Source organism: Terrapene carolina, unplaced genomic scaffold (genome assembly GCF_002925995.2).
Source record: "Terrapene carolina triunguis isolate 2854851 unplaced genomic scaffold, T_m_triunguis-2.0 Scaffold84, whole genome shotgun sequence".
Lineage (NCBI taxonomy): Eukaryota > Metazoa > Chordata > Testudines > Emydidae > Terrapene > Terrapene triunguis.
The window spans coordinates 20,959,359-20,977,490 of NW_020664435.1; the positions used below are offsets into that span (position 1 = coordinate 20,959,359).

The following is an 18,132-nucleotide window of genomic DNA, read 5'->3' on the forward strand; positions in this document are numbered from 1 at the left end:
TAAGAAGAAAATGTTATCAGCCATGAAAACATGTTAATAATCCAGATTACCATACTATACACACAATTTACTATTTAAATGCGAAATGTTTGTACTACACTGAAAACTAATGGTTTCTAACATCAGAAACTAAATTTTCTGATTTACATGTCCAGTAAATGGATGGCTAGTTGAATGAACTTTTCCTTTCCATTCTGCCCTTAACTCCAACCATGCCTCACAATTGGTAAAATGTTTGTTCAGTGTCCATAGCACTTTTATCCTGTGGGTCACTAAAAGTACAAATCAAGACAAATATGTGTATATGAGATGAGGGTATTAAAAATCAGAAGTGAATTAAAATAGATAATGCTTTCACTAACATATCAGGGTCCTTGTGATCATAAATGTGACATTTGTTATGTATCTGAATTAAATAATAATAAAAAAAGACCTGAGAACCAAAAGCTGTATTTTCCCAATTTACAAGTAATCTGGTGTGAAAATAGTTTAACAGTTTTAAGTAAACTAGAAACATACTGCATAGCACTAATATTCCTACTCTGTTCTTGCATTACTTCCATCATTCAAGTGAAAACTGATGCTGAGTTAAGCTATGGTCTTACCTTTTCACACAACATTATTTATAAGTTGCTCTGCGCTGTTAAAAGGAATTTTTAATCTTGGAATGCTTTTTCACTCTAGAGTAAACCACTCTATACAAATATGTCTTCTGACAACAGCTGTTTGCTAAATTAAGTCCCAACACTAAATCAAAAGACATGTTCACTGTAGTATGTTTTCAGCTAGATCTGGATCAATTTACACATCTGGTATAAACACTATAAAAACCTAGTTGAGTCACAAACACAAACGAATTGTTTTGTACTAGGAACACCAACAACTGTGAAGCACACAGAGCTCTAAATGAGCCAAGGCCCAGGGCCGGCTCTGGCTTTCTGGCCGCCCCAAGCAAAAAAAAAAAAACCGCGGCGCGGCCAGAGCCAGGGTGCAGGGGGACTCCCTGCCTTGCAGATGTGCCCCGGCTAGCGTGGGGAGGGAGAGGGAGCGGGGGGAGAGAGAGAAAGGGTGCGGTCAGGGCTTCAGTAGGGCTCTGCCACGCGGCCCCTCCCGCCGTGCCCCCTGCCGGGAGGGCTCTGCACCACTCTGGTCGGCTGGGAGGGAAGGATGCGGGCTGCCCTGCCGGGCTTGCTGCAGGGCGCTCCCGTCCTCCACGCTGCTGCCCCCTACAGGGTGGCCGGAGCGGAACAACAACAAAAAACAAAAAACAAAAACAAAAAGCAGCCGTGCCGCCCTAGGATTGGGCGGAATGCCGCCTCCTACAAGCTGCCGCCCCAAGCACCAGATTGCTCGGCTGGTGCCTGCCCTGCCAAGACCACAGGTCAAAAGATATTTAGTCTTTTCCTACCTAGCTTAGTGAACATTTACCTTATTAAATATTGAAGTATGCCATCTGTCTGCAATTTAAGAAGGTTAAAGGGAAACTGTAAAATTTTAAATCAAATTTCTTTATGTAGGTAGATTGGTGGATTCAAAGTGGAAATAATCCAATAATAAATAGGAAGATGGGGCCTGGCCCACATATTTATAAAACTACAGTGCCAAAATGCACTTATCCAAAATGTTTTCAACCTAATAAAGGTCTTCGGTCCTCTATGGATATAAAATGCCTTGCCCTCTTTGTCATGCAGTTTCAATGGTGAAGGCCCAAATACTATTTGCATTGCTATAAAAAGAGCAGTACAAAAGCCTTATTAAAGCTCAATCTAAGAGTATCAATGAAGTTGGTATATATGATAATTCAAATACACCTCTACCTCGATATAACACGAATTCGGATATAACGCAGTAAAGCAGCGCTCCGGGGGGGGGCGGGGCTGCGCACTCCGGTGGATCAAAGCAAGTTCAATATAACGCGGTTTCACCTATAACACGGTAAGATTTTTTGGCTCCCGAGGACAGTATTATATCGAGGTAGAGGTGTACAACTTTTGGATGGTTTTCCAAATAATGTAAATTGTAAAAATGTTGCACCAAAAAAAAGTATCTCCAAATATGGCTTAGTTGGGGATGGTCCTGCTTTAAGCAGGGGGTTGAACTAGATGACCTACTGAAGTCTCTTCCAACCCTAATCTTCTATGATTCTATGAAACCACATGGTTACCTGGATACTGATTAGTTTGGTGGCTTTACTAGGTAGTATTCAGTTGCTTTGTTATTACAGGAAGCCAGCCATAAAGGCAGCTCTGCCAGTCCCTATAGCTAAGAGATATATTACTAATTGCTTCTCAATCCAAAAGATCAAATTGGCACCTACCTCATAAGGTCAATTAGGATAGTCTCTGGTTTTAAGGGCCATCCCTCTTGTGTATTCAGCTACCTTTTGTTCTTTTGCCTGCTCCTACCCAGGAGGGGGTGTACATGAGAGAGACTTCATATCTGAACAGGGAATAAAAAGCCACTCTTCCACAGCCACCAATGTACTTTTCCAGTGCAAAGATGTGACAAAGGCACCCCTTCAGCCATCACAGAAGATGGGCCAAAAGTGCTGAAAAGGTATGTCAGACGATTTAAATGACGTCCTGATTGAGCTAACAAATTTGATGTCAAGCTCAGTATATCAGAAGAGGATCTGTAATAAATGCATAATTTCATGGAAGGGACACCCACACTTCATTCAAAGAGACATGATCAAGATCTTTCCTCCCTCCTGACAGAGATGTTTAGATAAATTGATTGGTTGTTGTGTGTGTTTGTATCTTCAGTTTATGAAATAAAAATCACATTTAGGCACTTTTAGAAACATAATATCCATCCTAGGCATCACATTATTTCACCCTAATTAATGAGTAGTGATGCGATGTGCAAGGCTTGGGATTTGCGCTTCAAAACAATATTTTCCACCTGTAATTTTCCATTTAAAGTGAAACTAAAATCTTGTTTATGCAAGAGTCATGTGTTAAATGCTTATCTGAAATGAGAATTTATGATTTAGAATACAAATACATAAAGGCAACTGTAAGCTAGTTGATTGCATTCTCACCTTGTGTTCTCTGTGCAGAATCTGTCGGTTGTACAGGTTTTAACGCCCAATGAAGCTGACGCTGAAACTCAGGTCTGTCTTCTGTATGAATCAATTCAAATACACTCTGGTGTATAATATCAGACTATACACAAAAAGGAAAAAGTTGAGAGAGTAAGACATCTCTGATGACAGTACCAAAGTCATCTTATTGACTTCAATTACATGACTGGTTGCTGAACTGGATACTACAATCCATCTCACTGGAGATACAATAATATAAAGTTTGTATTTAAGAAGAACAAGTTTCATGAAATCATTTGTAAATGCTCATAAAAGAATCCAGTCGTGCCCATTAGAATTGAATTCCTTCCTGTTATATTTTGGTTTTCTTCTGACACAAACTCAGCCTATCAAGGTTTTATTTTTCACTCTTCATTGTCCATGACAGCCTAACAAAAATGTAAAAATAAGAAAACAGCTTTGCCATATACAGAAATGACAATGTCTCTTTTTTTTTTTTTTTTTTTAAAAGGAGATAAAGATGAAATGGTTTTTTTTAAAGCACACTCCAGTTTATATAAGAGCAAAGTAAGTACAGTGCCAATCAGGACTTGAGCATAGTTGTGCTAGGAGACAAGGTCCCAAAGAAACTCACAAATATAAGACAAGTATAAACTCTGAACGTTAGTTTTGTTTGCCTGAAATCTTTCTCTATCTAAGGTCCATTTATATCTTTAATTATTAAACTGCCTTATCATCTGCAGTAATGGTGCTTAAGAACGGGACGCGAGCCAAAAATTAAGAACTTCCTGCATCAGGGGTTGAAAGAATTGAAGGAAAACTTTTTAAAGCTAATAAAAGAATTTCAAAAGCAGGATCAGTAAATTAAGATAAATTTCTGTGCTGTAGGTTCTCTTAAAAAATATTTGCTTTCTGTGGTATCAACCATTATATAAACTCACAGTATCTAAAAAACAAGGACAAAAGGAATATGAGATGGTTTTGGCAGAAGCAACAGTTTAGCTCAAATGAATTAGTTCTTTGCTTTATCCATGTTTTATTAAAAAAAGTCAACCATTACTAGAAAAACTGCCAGAAATACTAATTTTTAAATCTTAATGTAAGTTTTAAGCTTCACTTTTCATTCCATAAGAAATGCAAACTTGACATTTTGCAGTTACAATGTGCATTTCATACCTACTCTATTTTTCCAACTTTTCTTATTTTTCAACAAAGATGTGTAACTTGAAAAATATATATATTTTGTTTGGAGCATTTGCTTTTAAAACTAAAATTCCCAATGCCCTTATCCATTGGCTAAGAAGATAAAAGCAAGAAGAGATTCTATTGGGTCTAACAGCAACTACATATATCACCATCTAGCATATATATCTAGCACCCAGCAAGACAGATCTGTATTAATCCCAGGTGGTGAAGAAGTTAAGTACAACTGTACCTTCCGGATATCAGTATGATCATTTTCCACTAAACAGGATTTTTTTTTTATATTCTGCAGCACAACATAATTTGTTTGGCTTATATATTAAGTGATATTATCATTAAACAAAAACTCAGTTCCTTCATTTACACAGTGAGTCATTTACAAAAAAGGTATTATACTTGAAGAAAAACAAATGCAAAAGGAACTAAAAAAAATTAGTAAGCTAACCCAATACATAATTAAACTAACCTTAAAGCATATGTAGGTCATTTATTAAGAAAAGTTTCTATTAAAATTACCTTTCTAGTGAATGATGTACCATTCAGCACCGTAAATTGTGCAGCATTTCATATGATTTCAAACATTTGTTCCAGTACAATTTAACTGTGAAAGTTCCCTGACTTGCTTAACACAATGTTGGAAAAATATTCCTATTTTGCTTGGCACAAGACCCCTTCTCTACTATATCAGCTAATACTAAAGAAGTATAGTACCAAAGTAATCCAGCTCAAAATATTTAACTGAGATTATTTTCCATGTAAATTATCAAAGACTAAATATGAGCATTGAAGCCTTAGGAAATCATTAATTAAAATCTTCTAGAAATCAATAAAAACTTGTTGGGGGGTGGGGAGGGAAGGGGAGAGAGGGGAGTGAGGAGAAAAAGAAAAGACATACTTGCTGGAACCCCAGATAGTCCTGGATGGTTGAAGAGGCATAAAAGACTAGAGCATCTGCTGTAACAACCAGCACAAAGCCATTTAATGCCTGGAAAGAAAAAACACCAAAATCGGTTAGCTTGAAAGACAGAATTCCAGATTAAATAGCATTTCTATAAATTTTAGTGTTTCTATAAACCTACTGGCTGGTTTTGCACCTCCAGCTTTAGTTTGAACTGCAATGCATTAAAACAAAGTATCACTTTAAAAGAAATCAAAAAATTTCCCTACTTACACTGTTAGATAATTAAGTCCTGATTTTACCAGTACCTTACAAAGGTATGCAATTCTGTATAATGCAATCTGAATCTGAAAGAAAAGATTTTATATAAAATCCTAAGTACACATTTCTGCATACTGACTTTTAAGCCATCCTTCTCCAAGCGCATAACACTAGTTCCTATGTAGCACTTTTTATTATTGTGGAAAATAATAATGCAGAGATGTGCTTTTATAAATTGAGAGGAGTTGGTACTATAACAATGAACTGTAGTTAAGGATGCAAATATTTATCAAATAACTTCAGAGTGGAAAACTAATAGGTCACTCTAATTTCAAAAGAAAATAAATACCTGAAAGCCGGGAAATTAATTTACAGTAAATTACATCTTAAAACCTCAGATATTCAAAAGTCCATAAATGCAGGATTAAGATAATCAGGTCACCTCTAACTCTGTCCATAGATCCCTCCTACTTTACACCACAAATCACAAGACAGTCATACCTCTACAAATCATGAACTGATAATGAGTCATGCACCCCAAATAGGTATGTGGTAAGTGTAAATTAATTTCTAAAAGGTTAGTTGAAATACTAAACTTATTTATATTCTACATATCGAGTTTAATTAATTCCTGATGAAACACTACTGAGGGAAAATACTACAATAAGTCCTATTAAGTCATTTATACCGAGGATGAATTTTTTCCTTGATATTTATTAAAAATAAAATGTCCCAATAATAGAAGAAATAAGGCAATAATGCAGGGTTAGCTCAGATTGCATAATAGATTCTCAATTTTAAGTGCATAACAGATAAACATCTTAAAAATTACCTTTTACTTATTTATAGGCTTGTCCACACCACACTACAAGTACCACAATGAATGGGGACTTAAATACATAAAAACAAAACACACATTATTCAGAGCTTTAACCCCAAAAGGGAAAAGCACAAAGAGACTCCATGAAGTTCACTAGTAACTTCTCTATTGCTACCGATTTATTGTTGAAGATGTTGAGTTACTATGGTAATGAGCAGTACTATAAAACCAATATAGATCTAGTTACAACACAATTCTCCCAACCAACGTGTGGTGCAAATGGAACTTTAGCAAGGCTTAGATAACCCAAACCTTTTGCACAATTAACAGATAAAATACCATGTGCAGTAAAAAATGGAACCAAATCTATTTTACTTATAGTGCACACAGGCCTTACATGGAGAGGCAAGTAAGTCATCAAGCTCTCTATATGATTAAAAAAGCATTTTGCAGATCATTTAAAATATGCAGCTGAAAACCTCTGTACCAGCAGACGCTGCAAGCAAACAATGTTTTTAAAGAGAGTTTTCCCTTTATGAAGAACTAGACAAAGTAGCTCCTTATTTAAAGTCACGCAAAGGGTATTTATCTGAGCTCACAATCAATATGGTTCACAGCGATTGTTGTGATAGCAAACAGAACATTTGTGACTTGGCAGCTCATCTAAAAGGTGCTGATTTACTTTCATGGATTCCAGTCAAGATTTTAACAAAAGGCTGTCTCAAGGGACTGAACTAAGTATGTTTTGCCATTTAATTACCATAGTTGCATTTAGAGTTAGACTTTGACTATGTGTTCAAATAAGAACATTTCAAAATCTTTAGTGTGAAAAATTATTATTTACAACTTCTAGATCACAAAGTAAATGAATGATAAAATACTGTCATGTTTACAAACTAAAGTAAGAGAATGAATCTCATTACAAAGAATTACCCACCACACCTACACATTCGTGGTCCTCGGCACAACTGTTATTTCATAAATTCTCCCTCTTAGGGTGCAGTTACTACTTCAATTTGTTCTTCCCATTACCAGGGTTTAATAAGGTCAGGTTAAATAGCCCATTAAATTACCTTTTTGAAGACTCTCTGAGCACCTTACATTTAAAAAAAATTAAAAAAATAAAAAACAGAAATGTCACATTTATGGAGCTGTTTAAAAACTTTTCAAAAATGAAGCGCCCTCCACCTATAAAACAGGATATTAGGGTTCTAATCCTGGAAGAATAAGTGACAGTACGAGTTAAAAAGAATACAGAGTTAAATTAATAGTATAACCAATACAAGTCTTCAGTTCTCATAGCTGACTAAATGACATGCAGTAGTTATGTAAAGTGCCTGGTTTTGTTAAAAGATAATATAAATTAAAAGTGAATACAGTGCAAAAATGTCATGGCCTTTGTTTGGGTGCTCTTTTGATTTCATTTATACAGTACTAATACACCTAAAATTAAAAAAATGCTGTAAACTGTAGTGTGATTACATTCTGGCCCAGCAGCTAAAATTAGTTTCTGTACCTTTTCATCCAAAAGTCAAAGATTCTTTGCTCATTGTAATATGAAGAGGCCATCTCTCCAGTCTGGAGCAACATATTTTATAGTGGTTCTGATGCTTAGTTCAGAGAGAAATGGCTGTCCATGCCAAAAATGGGTTATGTTAGGTAAGTGGCAACTTCAGTTTCTATAAAATACAAAATAAATCACTTTCCCAAAGTTTTTATTAGAAAAATAATAATACTTAATGTTCTGTAAGCATATAGGTGCCCTACATAAGTTTGAACTCATCAATTTCTTGTTTGGTTACAACAGTTTAATCATGTCATTTATCTGTTTTTAAAAACTGGATAAAGTAAAACTAATTTCATTTTAAACCTAACCAATGGATGTCTCTAGTATAAGTAAGTCTTTTATGTATGTGTGTGTTTTGCTCCATTTAAAAGGTAAATTGGTCACCTTAATACTTCCATGGTATTTGTTCATTGTATCTGCTTAGAATTAAAACAATAATATACTGAAGTACCTTTAATTCTGATTGGCTTTTCTAGTCATTGAGGAAATTAGTTTTCATCAATATTAATTTACAGTCAGTGTTTTAGGATTCTTTCCCTTTCATGTTTTTTTAGGGATTATTTTCAAGATGACAATATCAAAGAAAGTATAGACAAAAACGAAAAATGTTGGGGTCATCATTCTTGATGTTCCTTTTGAAAAAGTTGGTGAAGATAATTCCTTATTTTTTCCTTATTATTACAGCAACCAGGAGCCCTGGTCATGTATAAGGACCTCACTGTGCTAAGTGCTATACAAAACACAGTACCCTTGCTAAGTAGTTTATTTTCAACTATCACATTATATGGGTATATTTACTGTACCTGGTAGTCATGTCAGTCACTACACTGATGCTGTATAAGACATGGTCTAGTCAGTAGAAAAAAAATTACACCAGAAAATGAAGTGAGCCTTAATTGTGCACCAATCATTAGATGAGCTCTCTAATTCTTTCAAAATTCTTTCTAGCACCTCTCTCAGAAAGTGAAGTTTTTGTAACTAGAGGATGCTGCAGGAAGGTAGGCTGCAGTCACTCCCTGACAGGAGGGAGTCGGGATGCTGGCAAACCCAGGGAGGAAGGAAGCCAGGAAAGGATCAGGGGGAAAGCAGCTAGGTAGGACATTGCTGGCCTTGGCTACTCACTGGAGAGCCTCTGAGCTGGAACCCAGAGTAGACAGTGGGCCCGAGTTCCCCTACCAGCTACTGGGGATTTGGCACCAACCAGGCAGACGACAGTGGACTGCCTGATTTATTCTGGAAAGGCTTTATTACATACCCTGGAAGGGGGAACTACCCTGTTTCCCCGAAAGTAAGACATCCCCCGAAAATAAGACCTACTTCCAGTTTTGCCTCTCGCTGTAATATAAGGCATCCCCCGAAAATAAGACCTCCCCGATAATAAGGCCACCCCGGAATATAAGGCCCCGAAGCTCCAGGAAAAATAAGACCTCCCCTGAAAATAAGACCTAGCGCATCTTTGGGAGCAAAAATTAATATAAGACACTGTCTTATTTTCGGGGAAACACAGTATGTGGCTGGAAGGCTGAGTCACAAAGAGAGGCTGTGGTTCCTGGAGTGAGTGGTACACAGGGCGAGAGGATTATGGGAGAAACACCACCAGGGGAGGGCACAAAACCTGGCCAGAGCTAATCTCCAGAGCACCCAGGAGGAGATGTCACCAGCAGCAAGTGCACCCTGTGACAGGTGGAGACAAGGCAGTTGGATTTGATTTTGGTTTTGACTGAGGGCTATGGATGATATGAATAAATGAATTTTATACTTAAACTAAATATTTTACTTTTGCATTCAAATATTTATTTTAGGAATTTATCATCACACATCAGTGACAATTTATTGCTACCTGAATAGTGATTGGAATACATTTATTCTCTTTTATCCAAGTAACTGAATTATTATTGCCTTTGAAGGACAACTACAAACTAAATAGTGACTAGGGTTATTAGGAAACAAATTGTGTAAAAGTTCAAAAGTGCTAGAGGGAGCGTTCATAATTTATCTGTAGGACATATATTAAAACCCTTCTACTTTGTGAACAGATATTTAATTAGAACGTTGGGATAGTTTTATAAATATTAACTGACTTCGATTTTGACTTTATTATATCATTATGATTCTTAGTCTTTGAAATCAAGGTGCTAAAGGAGCACTGAAAGAAGACAATGCTGTTGCAGAGAAGCTAAGTGAATTCTTTGCCTCAGTCTTTACTGCAGAGGATGTGAGGGAGATTCCCACACTCGAACCATTCTTTTTAGATGACAAATTTGAGAAACTGTCCCAGATTGAGGGGTCAATAGAAGATATTTTGGAATAAATTGATAAATTAAACAGTAATAAACCAACAGGATGAGATGGTAGTCACCCAAGAGTTCTGAAGGAACACAAATATAAAACTGCAGAACTACTAACTGTAGTATGTAATTTATTGCTGAAATCAGCCGCTGTACCAAATGACTGGAGGATATCTAATTTAACACCAGTCTTTTAAAAAGGCTCCAGAGGCAGTCCTTTCAATTACTGGCCAGTAAGCCTAACTTCTGTACCAGGCAAATTGGTTGAAACTATAGCAAAGAACAGAATTATAGATTAACACGATATGTTGGCAGAAGAGTCAACACGGCTTTTGTAAAGGGAAATCATGCCTCACCAATCTATTAAAATTTGTTGAGTGTCAACAAACATGTAAACAAGGGTGATCAATGGATATAGTGTACTTGGACTTTCAGAAAGCCATTGTCAAGGTCCCTCACCAAAGGCTCTTAAAAAAGTAGGCAATCATGGGATAAGAGGGAAGGCCCTCTCATGAATCAGTAACTAGTTAAAAAGATAGGAAACAAAGGGTGGAAAACTGATCATTTATTCCTACAATGGAGAGAGGTACAAAGGGACCCCAGAAAACTGGGTGACTGGGCCAAAAAATGGCAGATGAACTTCAATGGCGATAAGTGCAAAGTAACGCACATTAGAAAATATAGCTCCAATTATACATACAAAATGATGGGGGAAGGGTCTAAATTAGCTGTTACTATTCAAGAAAGATCTTGGAAAAATTTTGGATAGTTCTCTAAAAACATCTGCTCAACATGCAACAGCAGCAGCAAACAAACAAACAAACAAATCTAACAGCATGTTGGGAACCATTAGGAAAGTATATGGTCACTATATAAATCCATGGTACGCCCACATCTTGAATACTGCATAAAGTTTTGTTCATTCAATCTGAAAAAAAGATACATTAGAACTGGAAAAGGTACCGAAAAGGGCGACAAAAAGATTAGGTGTTCGGAACAGTTTCCATATGAAGATAGATTAAAAAGACTGACCAGCTTAGAAAAGACACAACTAAGGCTGGATAAGGTAGAGGTCTACAAAATGATGAATGGTGTGGAGAAAGAGAGTAAGGAAGTACTCTTTACCCCTTAACATAATCACTCAATAAAATTAATTGGTGGCAGGTTTAAAACAAACATAAGGAAGTACTTCTTCAAACAACGCACGGTCAGCCTGTGGAACTCCCTGCCAGTGTATGTTGTGAAGGCCAAAGTATGGGTTAAAAAAAATAATAGATAAATTCATGGAGATTGCAGGGTCATTGATAGTTATAAGCCAAGAAGGTCACGGACACAATCCCATGCTCTGTGTGTCCCTAAACCTTTGACTGGATGATCGGGGATGAATCACTAGATAATTGCCCTGTTTGGTTCATTCTCACTGATGCATCTTGCATTGGCCACTGCTGGAAGACAGAATACTGGGCTATATGGGCCATTGATCTGACCCAGTATGGACATCTTATGTTCTTTTAAAGAAAATAAAAATACCAAAATACAAAGTAGTATATAAAAACCCTGTCTCGTTCACACCACTTCCCCCTCCCTCTACCTACTCCCTGATAGTAGAAGTGAATCAAAAGTTTAGGTTTTACAACATGACCTGAACTTGTATTGCCAAATTTAGGCTTTTTCAAACAACCAGAGAAGACAGGATCTTCCAGTGAGCACATCATCACCTATAAACATTTTAGTCACATGAAGTACTGCCTAGAGCAGTTCAGCAGATGGTATCTTTCATTACACGACTCGAGAAGGTAAGTTTTAGATATCTATGTCCAAGATCACAAATTGTTATAGGTTTTAACCAATACTTTGAACTATACCTGGAACCACATAGGAAGACAGTACAGGGTCCAGAAGACTGGTGCTCTATGGTAACAGGCTGAACCAACTGAGACAAGATATTGCTTTCTATGCTAACAAGCTTTTCAGTCATTGCAAGAGTAAGACCAAGTAGCATGCATCACCAGGGCTGGATTTATACCTTGTGGTCCCCACACCATCTCTGGTGGCTGCCCCAGATCTGAGCTCCCCCCCATCTGCAGGGGCTTGGAGCTCCAGCCCACCCCCCACTGCCCGGCAGCAGCTGGGAGCTGCGGGAGTGCCCCTGCTTCCCAGTGGCAGATGGGAGCTGTGGGACTCGTAGCTCCTAAAAGCTGCGGGCAGTGGGAGTACCGCCACTTGTAACTTTTAGGCACCTCGCCGTCCACAGCCCTCCCACACAGCCCAGCACCCCAACACACATAGACCTCTCCCACCCCCATAAATCCCACCAGAGACCCACTCTCCCATGCCCTGCCCCCCGGACGCACTCACCGGTCCCGCTGGGAACTGTCTGTCTGCCAGGCTGAGCGAGGAGCGCTCCAGCAGGGCTGCGTGGAGCTGTCTCCCCCTCAGCTGGCCCTGTCCCCTGCCAGGACACAGGAGCAACAAAATTTGAATTTTTAGGTGCCCCTAGGCATGCCTACAGTACCGAATGGGAAATGTGGCCCTGTGTATCACAATAATTTGGCTTTGAAGATGCACCCATGGATCATCTACATCAAACAATCCAAGTCCCACAGCCAAATACATATTGATAAAAATTATTCTAAACTGTATTGTTAAAAAAAAGCAAAAAACATTGTTCCTAGACTCTTGGAATCAACAGTTGTTCCAAAACTGATGAAATACTAGCGCTAAAGGTTTCATACGCATTTCCAAAGAAAGACATTCTCCCAGCCCTTTCCCCATTCCTTCTAGTATTAATCCAGTTGTTCAAAGAATTTGGGAAGAAGTCCCAGGGAAACAAACAGTTCTTTCTATAAGAGCTATGTTTGATCTTTTGGTTCTTTTTTAACAGAGAATTGTAGCAGTTCTTTTTCTAACCTTTATTCAGCACTATTCTCTTGAATTAAATGTATTGCATTCCCTTCAAGAAATAATTTTGCATTTCTGCTTAACAAAAGCAAATGCTATTTCTGGTCAGATCTGTTCTTTATACAGATATGCTGCTTTCTGTTCATGCTTCCATAATCTTCTATATAGAAGGACAACGTTTGTCCCATTATTTTACTGGGAACAGACATTTTCATTTACCAGTTTCATGATGGCGTCTTCTGCAATCCTCTGGTAACATCAGTCATATGTGAATTTTCAGTAAGTGTCAATGGTTCACTACCTTTGTTATCTAATTCCGTAATATCCAACGATGTGTGTCATATGGGCCTGCTGATTTCTATATTAGTAAAATCCTTGGAAAACTAACACTTCCCAACTGGCCAATTTCTGCCTTTAGAATTAACAAATAAGGGAAGATTTTGCATTACAGCATCTTTAATGTATTATTTGCCCTCTCCCCTCATTTCTTATGTTTGTTCCTTACTTTCTCACTCACATTTTTAGCCTGGGAACAAGATCCCCTTGCAACAGAACTGAGGAAGAGAGCTGAAGGTGGTCTTCTGAGGTCTACTTTGCAAATTGTAGTGTAGGAGGCATTCTGCAGGTGAAACTTCAACTTGGTGGAGTGTGCTGGGGATGGGAGAGGTGGACCCACAGTGCATAATGTTGCATAGATCCTTGGCAGCAAAGCTGCCCATAGACAGCCAGGGACAGGCTACCATAGTTAAAACAAACCCACCAGGGTTATAAGTTACACTGGCTGCCACGTCAGCTCCTAGATCAGCCCAGAATTTGGGAGGCCTAAAGGTTGCTTTTAGCTTTCAGCTGACTGGGGCTCAGGCTGAAGCCTGAGCTCTGGGACCCCATGAGCCTAAGTTAGCTGATCCGGGCCAGCCATGGGGTTTTATTGCACTGCAGACATACCCGCAGAGGCACAGCATGGAATCTCACCCACGGTGTCTTTTCTGAATTCTCCATTAACTCTTTTTCGTGTCTAGAACTTAGTCTTATTACACCAAATTATTTACAGTTCCTCATTCCTCTAAATTTGAGGGACAATCTCAAATTTTAGGGAGGTTGTGGAATCTCCAGCATTGGAGATTTTTAAGAGCAGGTTAGAAAAACACGAATGGTCTAGATAATACTTAGTCCTGCCATGAGTGCAGGAGACTAGACTAGATGACCTCTCAAGGTCCCTTTCAGTCCTATGATTCTATGATTATTCCCTATGTGGGCCAGGTCCTTAAAGGTATAATTAAAGCCCTACCGTATATTGTATTCAATAACTAGCAGTGGTATCTTATGCTATTATTCACATATTCTCAACCATGCATCTTTAAATAGGTCCACATCAACCTTTAAATAGGTCCTTGATCAGTTAGAATTTCTGTTTTGTTTTTTACACTGATCAGTTTAGTTGCATTAGTTACCCAACAAAAATGTGAGCAGAGTTTTGGATCATTGTGGTATTCTGTGGTTTTGAATATCTTAAGAATTGATATAGAAAGTTTCCATTCTTAACTTTCTGCAGTCCAGATGGTTTTTCAAAGACACCTACTATATTTTCTCCCTGTTCATTTTATTATAAGCCAAATAATTTCAGTAACAATTGAATTTACAATAGAAATACAAATAAAAAAAATTAATTAATATGGCACTTAGAACACAATAGCACAATAAAACATGGCATGCAAAATAGTTTGAACCCAAAATAAATTCAAACATCTTGAGTATGAAGGTATCAAAAACAGGAAAAAAAGTGCTCTACAATGTGCTTTTTAAAAAGTAATGTAATGTTTAAATAAATTCCCAAGTTAATAGCCTCCAAGCTGGGTTACAGACGGCTAGCATTTTAACCCTCATCAATACAAGGCATGGTTTTGTGTATTTGTTGGTGGGGGGTATTTTTGTTTGTTTTAAATAGTCTGTTAGAGATTAAGGAGTAAGAAAGAATTGGAAGACTATTGCCCGATAGCAGGAAAATAGCAATTGCTATGCTGGATCAGATTTGTGGCTCATCCAGTCCAGTAGCCTGTCTCTTAAATTAGCTAGTACCAGATAACTCAGAGGGAAGGTTCAAGAAACCCTATAATGGACAATTACATAGTAATTTGACTATAAGAAGTTTCTTCCTAAACTCCATCAGTTAACTGATGGCTTATTAAAGGTAACAAAAGACCTTTCTTCAGCAATTATTATATCCACTAAAACATACCTGTAATAAAAGTTCTCCTTCTAGTAGATGTATGCCTTCTCCAGGCTTAGTTATTCTGCAGCTGTCCTGAATGCCATTTATCTCAGGTCTGGTACAGTTGGAAGATTTTAATGCAACTATGGAAACAAAACAAAAAATAAAAATCAGTTTTTCTTTGAAGGTCTTACTAGTAAGCCATGAAAGTCTAAACTGTAGTTAAAAGAAAACAAAAACAAAAAAACACAATGAAAAGTTCTTACATTTTAATATACTTTGTGTTCGTTTCTATACTCTCAAAGGCACAAAGTGCAATAATATGAAAAACTACATAGATTTGGGGTTTTTTGTAAATGGTATTTATGGAGCAGAAACACTGTGCTGCATGTCAATGGGACTTTTTAAAATAAATCAAAATCTAGTTGTCACAATGGCAGTTTCCTATTGTCTTGTTATTTATTCTTTACTATATTTAAGAGATTTATTTTTCACTTCCTTTACAATATGTATCTTTGCAATATGTGGCCGTTTTCATTTAACATACTATTATAGGAGAAATCAAACATTTTGCTATGCGTAAAGTAAGAAGGCACTTTCATTTTAAATTGGTATAATCATTGACTTTAATTCCCGCCCAAAGTCACCTATCTGGCTTAAAGTTTCCATCTTTATGCTTTCAAAGTATAAATGAATTTAAGAAAATTCATTTAGCTAGTTAGGAACTGTTTTTGCTGTAAAATCAACAACGCTTCCCTAAGCGGAGTCCAGGAGATTTCAGCAATACTACTACATTTATATTAAATGCAAAGAACATTATTACATGGTTTCATCAATGTAAAGCAACAAACACTTCTGTAAAATGAGAAGCCCTTGTTCTACAAAATTCATTTTTAATCATTTGACCTACTAGGCGAACATTTGATCGCAAGTTAATGGATGAATCCTGCAATTATCACTCATGTCACAAGTCCAACTGATTTCAGTGGAACTACTGATGCAAAAATATTAGTGCTCACTATTCTCATCCACTTCAGTATCATACGCTGAAGGCAATCTCATGTTGGCTGTGTCAAATTTCCATCATGTCACCCCTCTTGTCCAACATGCAAATGGGGGTCGTTAGTGTGGGAGGGGGAAAAAAAAATCAATTATTGAGGATGCACGGATTACATTTTCACTATGGTGATGACATTTTGCTTCATTTCTCCGTCCTGACTGATCCAGCAGGAGCTACCAAGCTTACCTAGGCCCCAATTCAGTAGTCCATCTATACTCAAAGCATTTAAGCATGTGTTTATAGGTAAGCACATGCTTAAGTGTTTTGCTGAACTAGGACCTCAGACCTGGGGGACATCATGGCATAAATGAGAGCCAGCTGCCTGAGTCTCTAGCCGGATAAGACAAGAGAGAGATTGGTAGGCTGGGAATAACGGATGGATGACCATGTGGAAATTATATCTGCTGCTATTATTGAGGTTATACATCTGCAACTTATTCCCTGAGTTCATAATAGCAGGTGTCATTCACCCTGCGGAGAGAGTGGAATTCCATGTTTAATTAAGATCTGTGGGCCAGGGTATAAATTTCTAGCTTTCGCATTCATGAGGCTAACCTTCCAAATGCACTGTTGACTTCCCAAGTCTGCAGGAAGAGGGTTCGAGAGAAATGATACAAGGACTGGAAAAACTGCTTTATAGGTGATAGACTCAAGGAGCTCACTATACTAATCTTATCAAAAGAATATCAAGGGGTGACTTAATCAGTCTATAAATACCTACATGGGGAATAGTAATGAGGAGAATAGCATACTGAGGTATAAGAAGATCTAGATTCATTGATTCCAAGGCCAAAGGAATCACTGTGAACATCAAATCTGACTAGCTGGAAGTTACAGCTAGACAAATGCAGACTTGAAATAAGGTGCAAATTTGTAACTGATAGTAACCAACTACTGGAGCAATCTATGAAGGGTAATGGTGGATTCTCCATCATTGGAAATTTTTAAATCAAGACTGAATGTTTTGCTATAAGACATCGTCTAGTTCAAACAGGAATTAATTCAGGGAAGGCCTATATTACACAGGAGATCAGAGAAGGTGACCACAATCATCCCTTCTGGCCCTATAACCTCCAAATCATTAAATGACAGACTGTAGTTTGTGTTTCATCTTATTGTGATTTGACCATCCAACTCCAATCTTCCAGCAAAAAGAAATAAACCTGATAATTCTTACGTGGATTTAAAAGAAAAAACAGAAAAAAAAATAAATTATGCACTAATGTTTACATATTAAAAAATGGAACAAACAAGGGGACAATTAATGTGCTTCTCTGTAATTTATTTTTAATGAAAATCTTCAACAACTTTACGAATAGCACAAAAATAAATAATCCTTTTTAACAATTGGGCTTCAGGCTAAGCACTTTTCTACTTTCATATGAAGCTAAATTGTAAACATAAGCTATGCAAGTGGATAAATACAATTTATAATATTTGCATGCAGGATTCTTTTTATATAAGAAAATATAGAAATATAGAAAATATGTCCTATTTATAATCTCAAACTTCACTGGTTGTCACTTAATCCTGGATTTATCATGCAGTAATAATCACCCTACCATTGCCAGGAATTTTCCAATGCAGTAAACACTAAACCCTAGATGTAGCAGAATGAGGTAGTGACCTTTTATGGCTTTTCTAAAACACAGCAGCTTTATGGTTTTGCGTGCATTTGTCTTGAGTGTGAAACGTGATCTGTTCACGCTCATATCAGCAAATGTAAAAGATATTAACTTGATTCCGTTTTGTACTATGTCTACAGAAGACAGCAAGTTAAATACAGACACTTTATCGGAGAAGCAATTAAAATGCCAACGTTTAGCAACCATAACCTCATCTTTAATTCTAAGTATATGGGGGAAATTGAGTTTAAGTT

The 18,132-nt window shown here is 37.3% G+C and overlaps 1 protein-coding gene across 1 annotated transcript in view; it reads right to left on the reverse strand.

The window, feature by feature from the left end:
- AHR (aryl hydrocarbon receptor) overlaps positions 1-18,132 on the reverse strand; it is a 95,696-nt gene that overhangs the window by 17,239 nt on the left and 60,325 nt on the right. The window contains exons 3-5 of the mRNA XM_024209068.3: positions 15,221-15,336; positions 5,145-5,234; positions 3,044-3,167 (exon numbers count right to left, since the gene is read on the reverse strand). Of these exons, the coding sequence (XP_024064836.1) occupies positions 3,044-3,167; positions 5,145-5,234; positions 15,221-15,336 (330 nt within the window). The remainder of the gene's footprint in view (positions 1-3,043; positions 3,168-5,144; positions 5,235-15,220; positions 15,337-18,132) is intronic.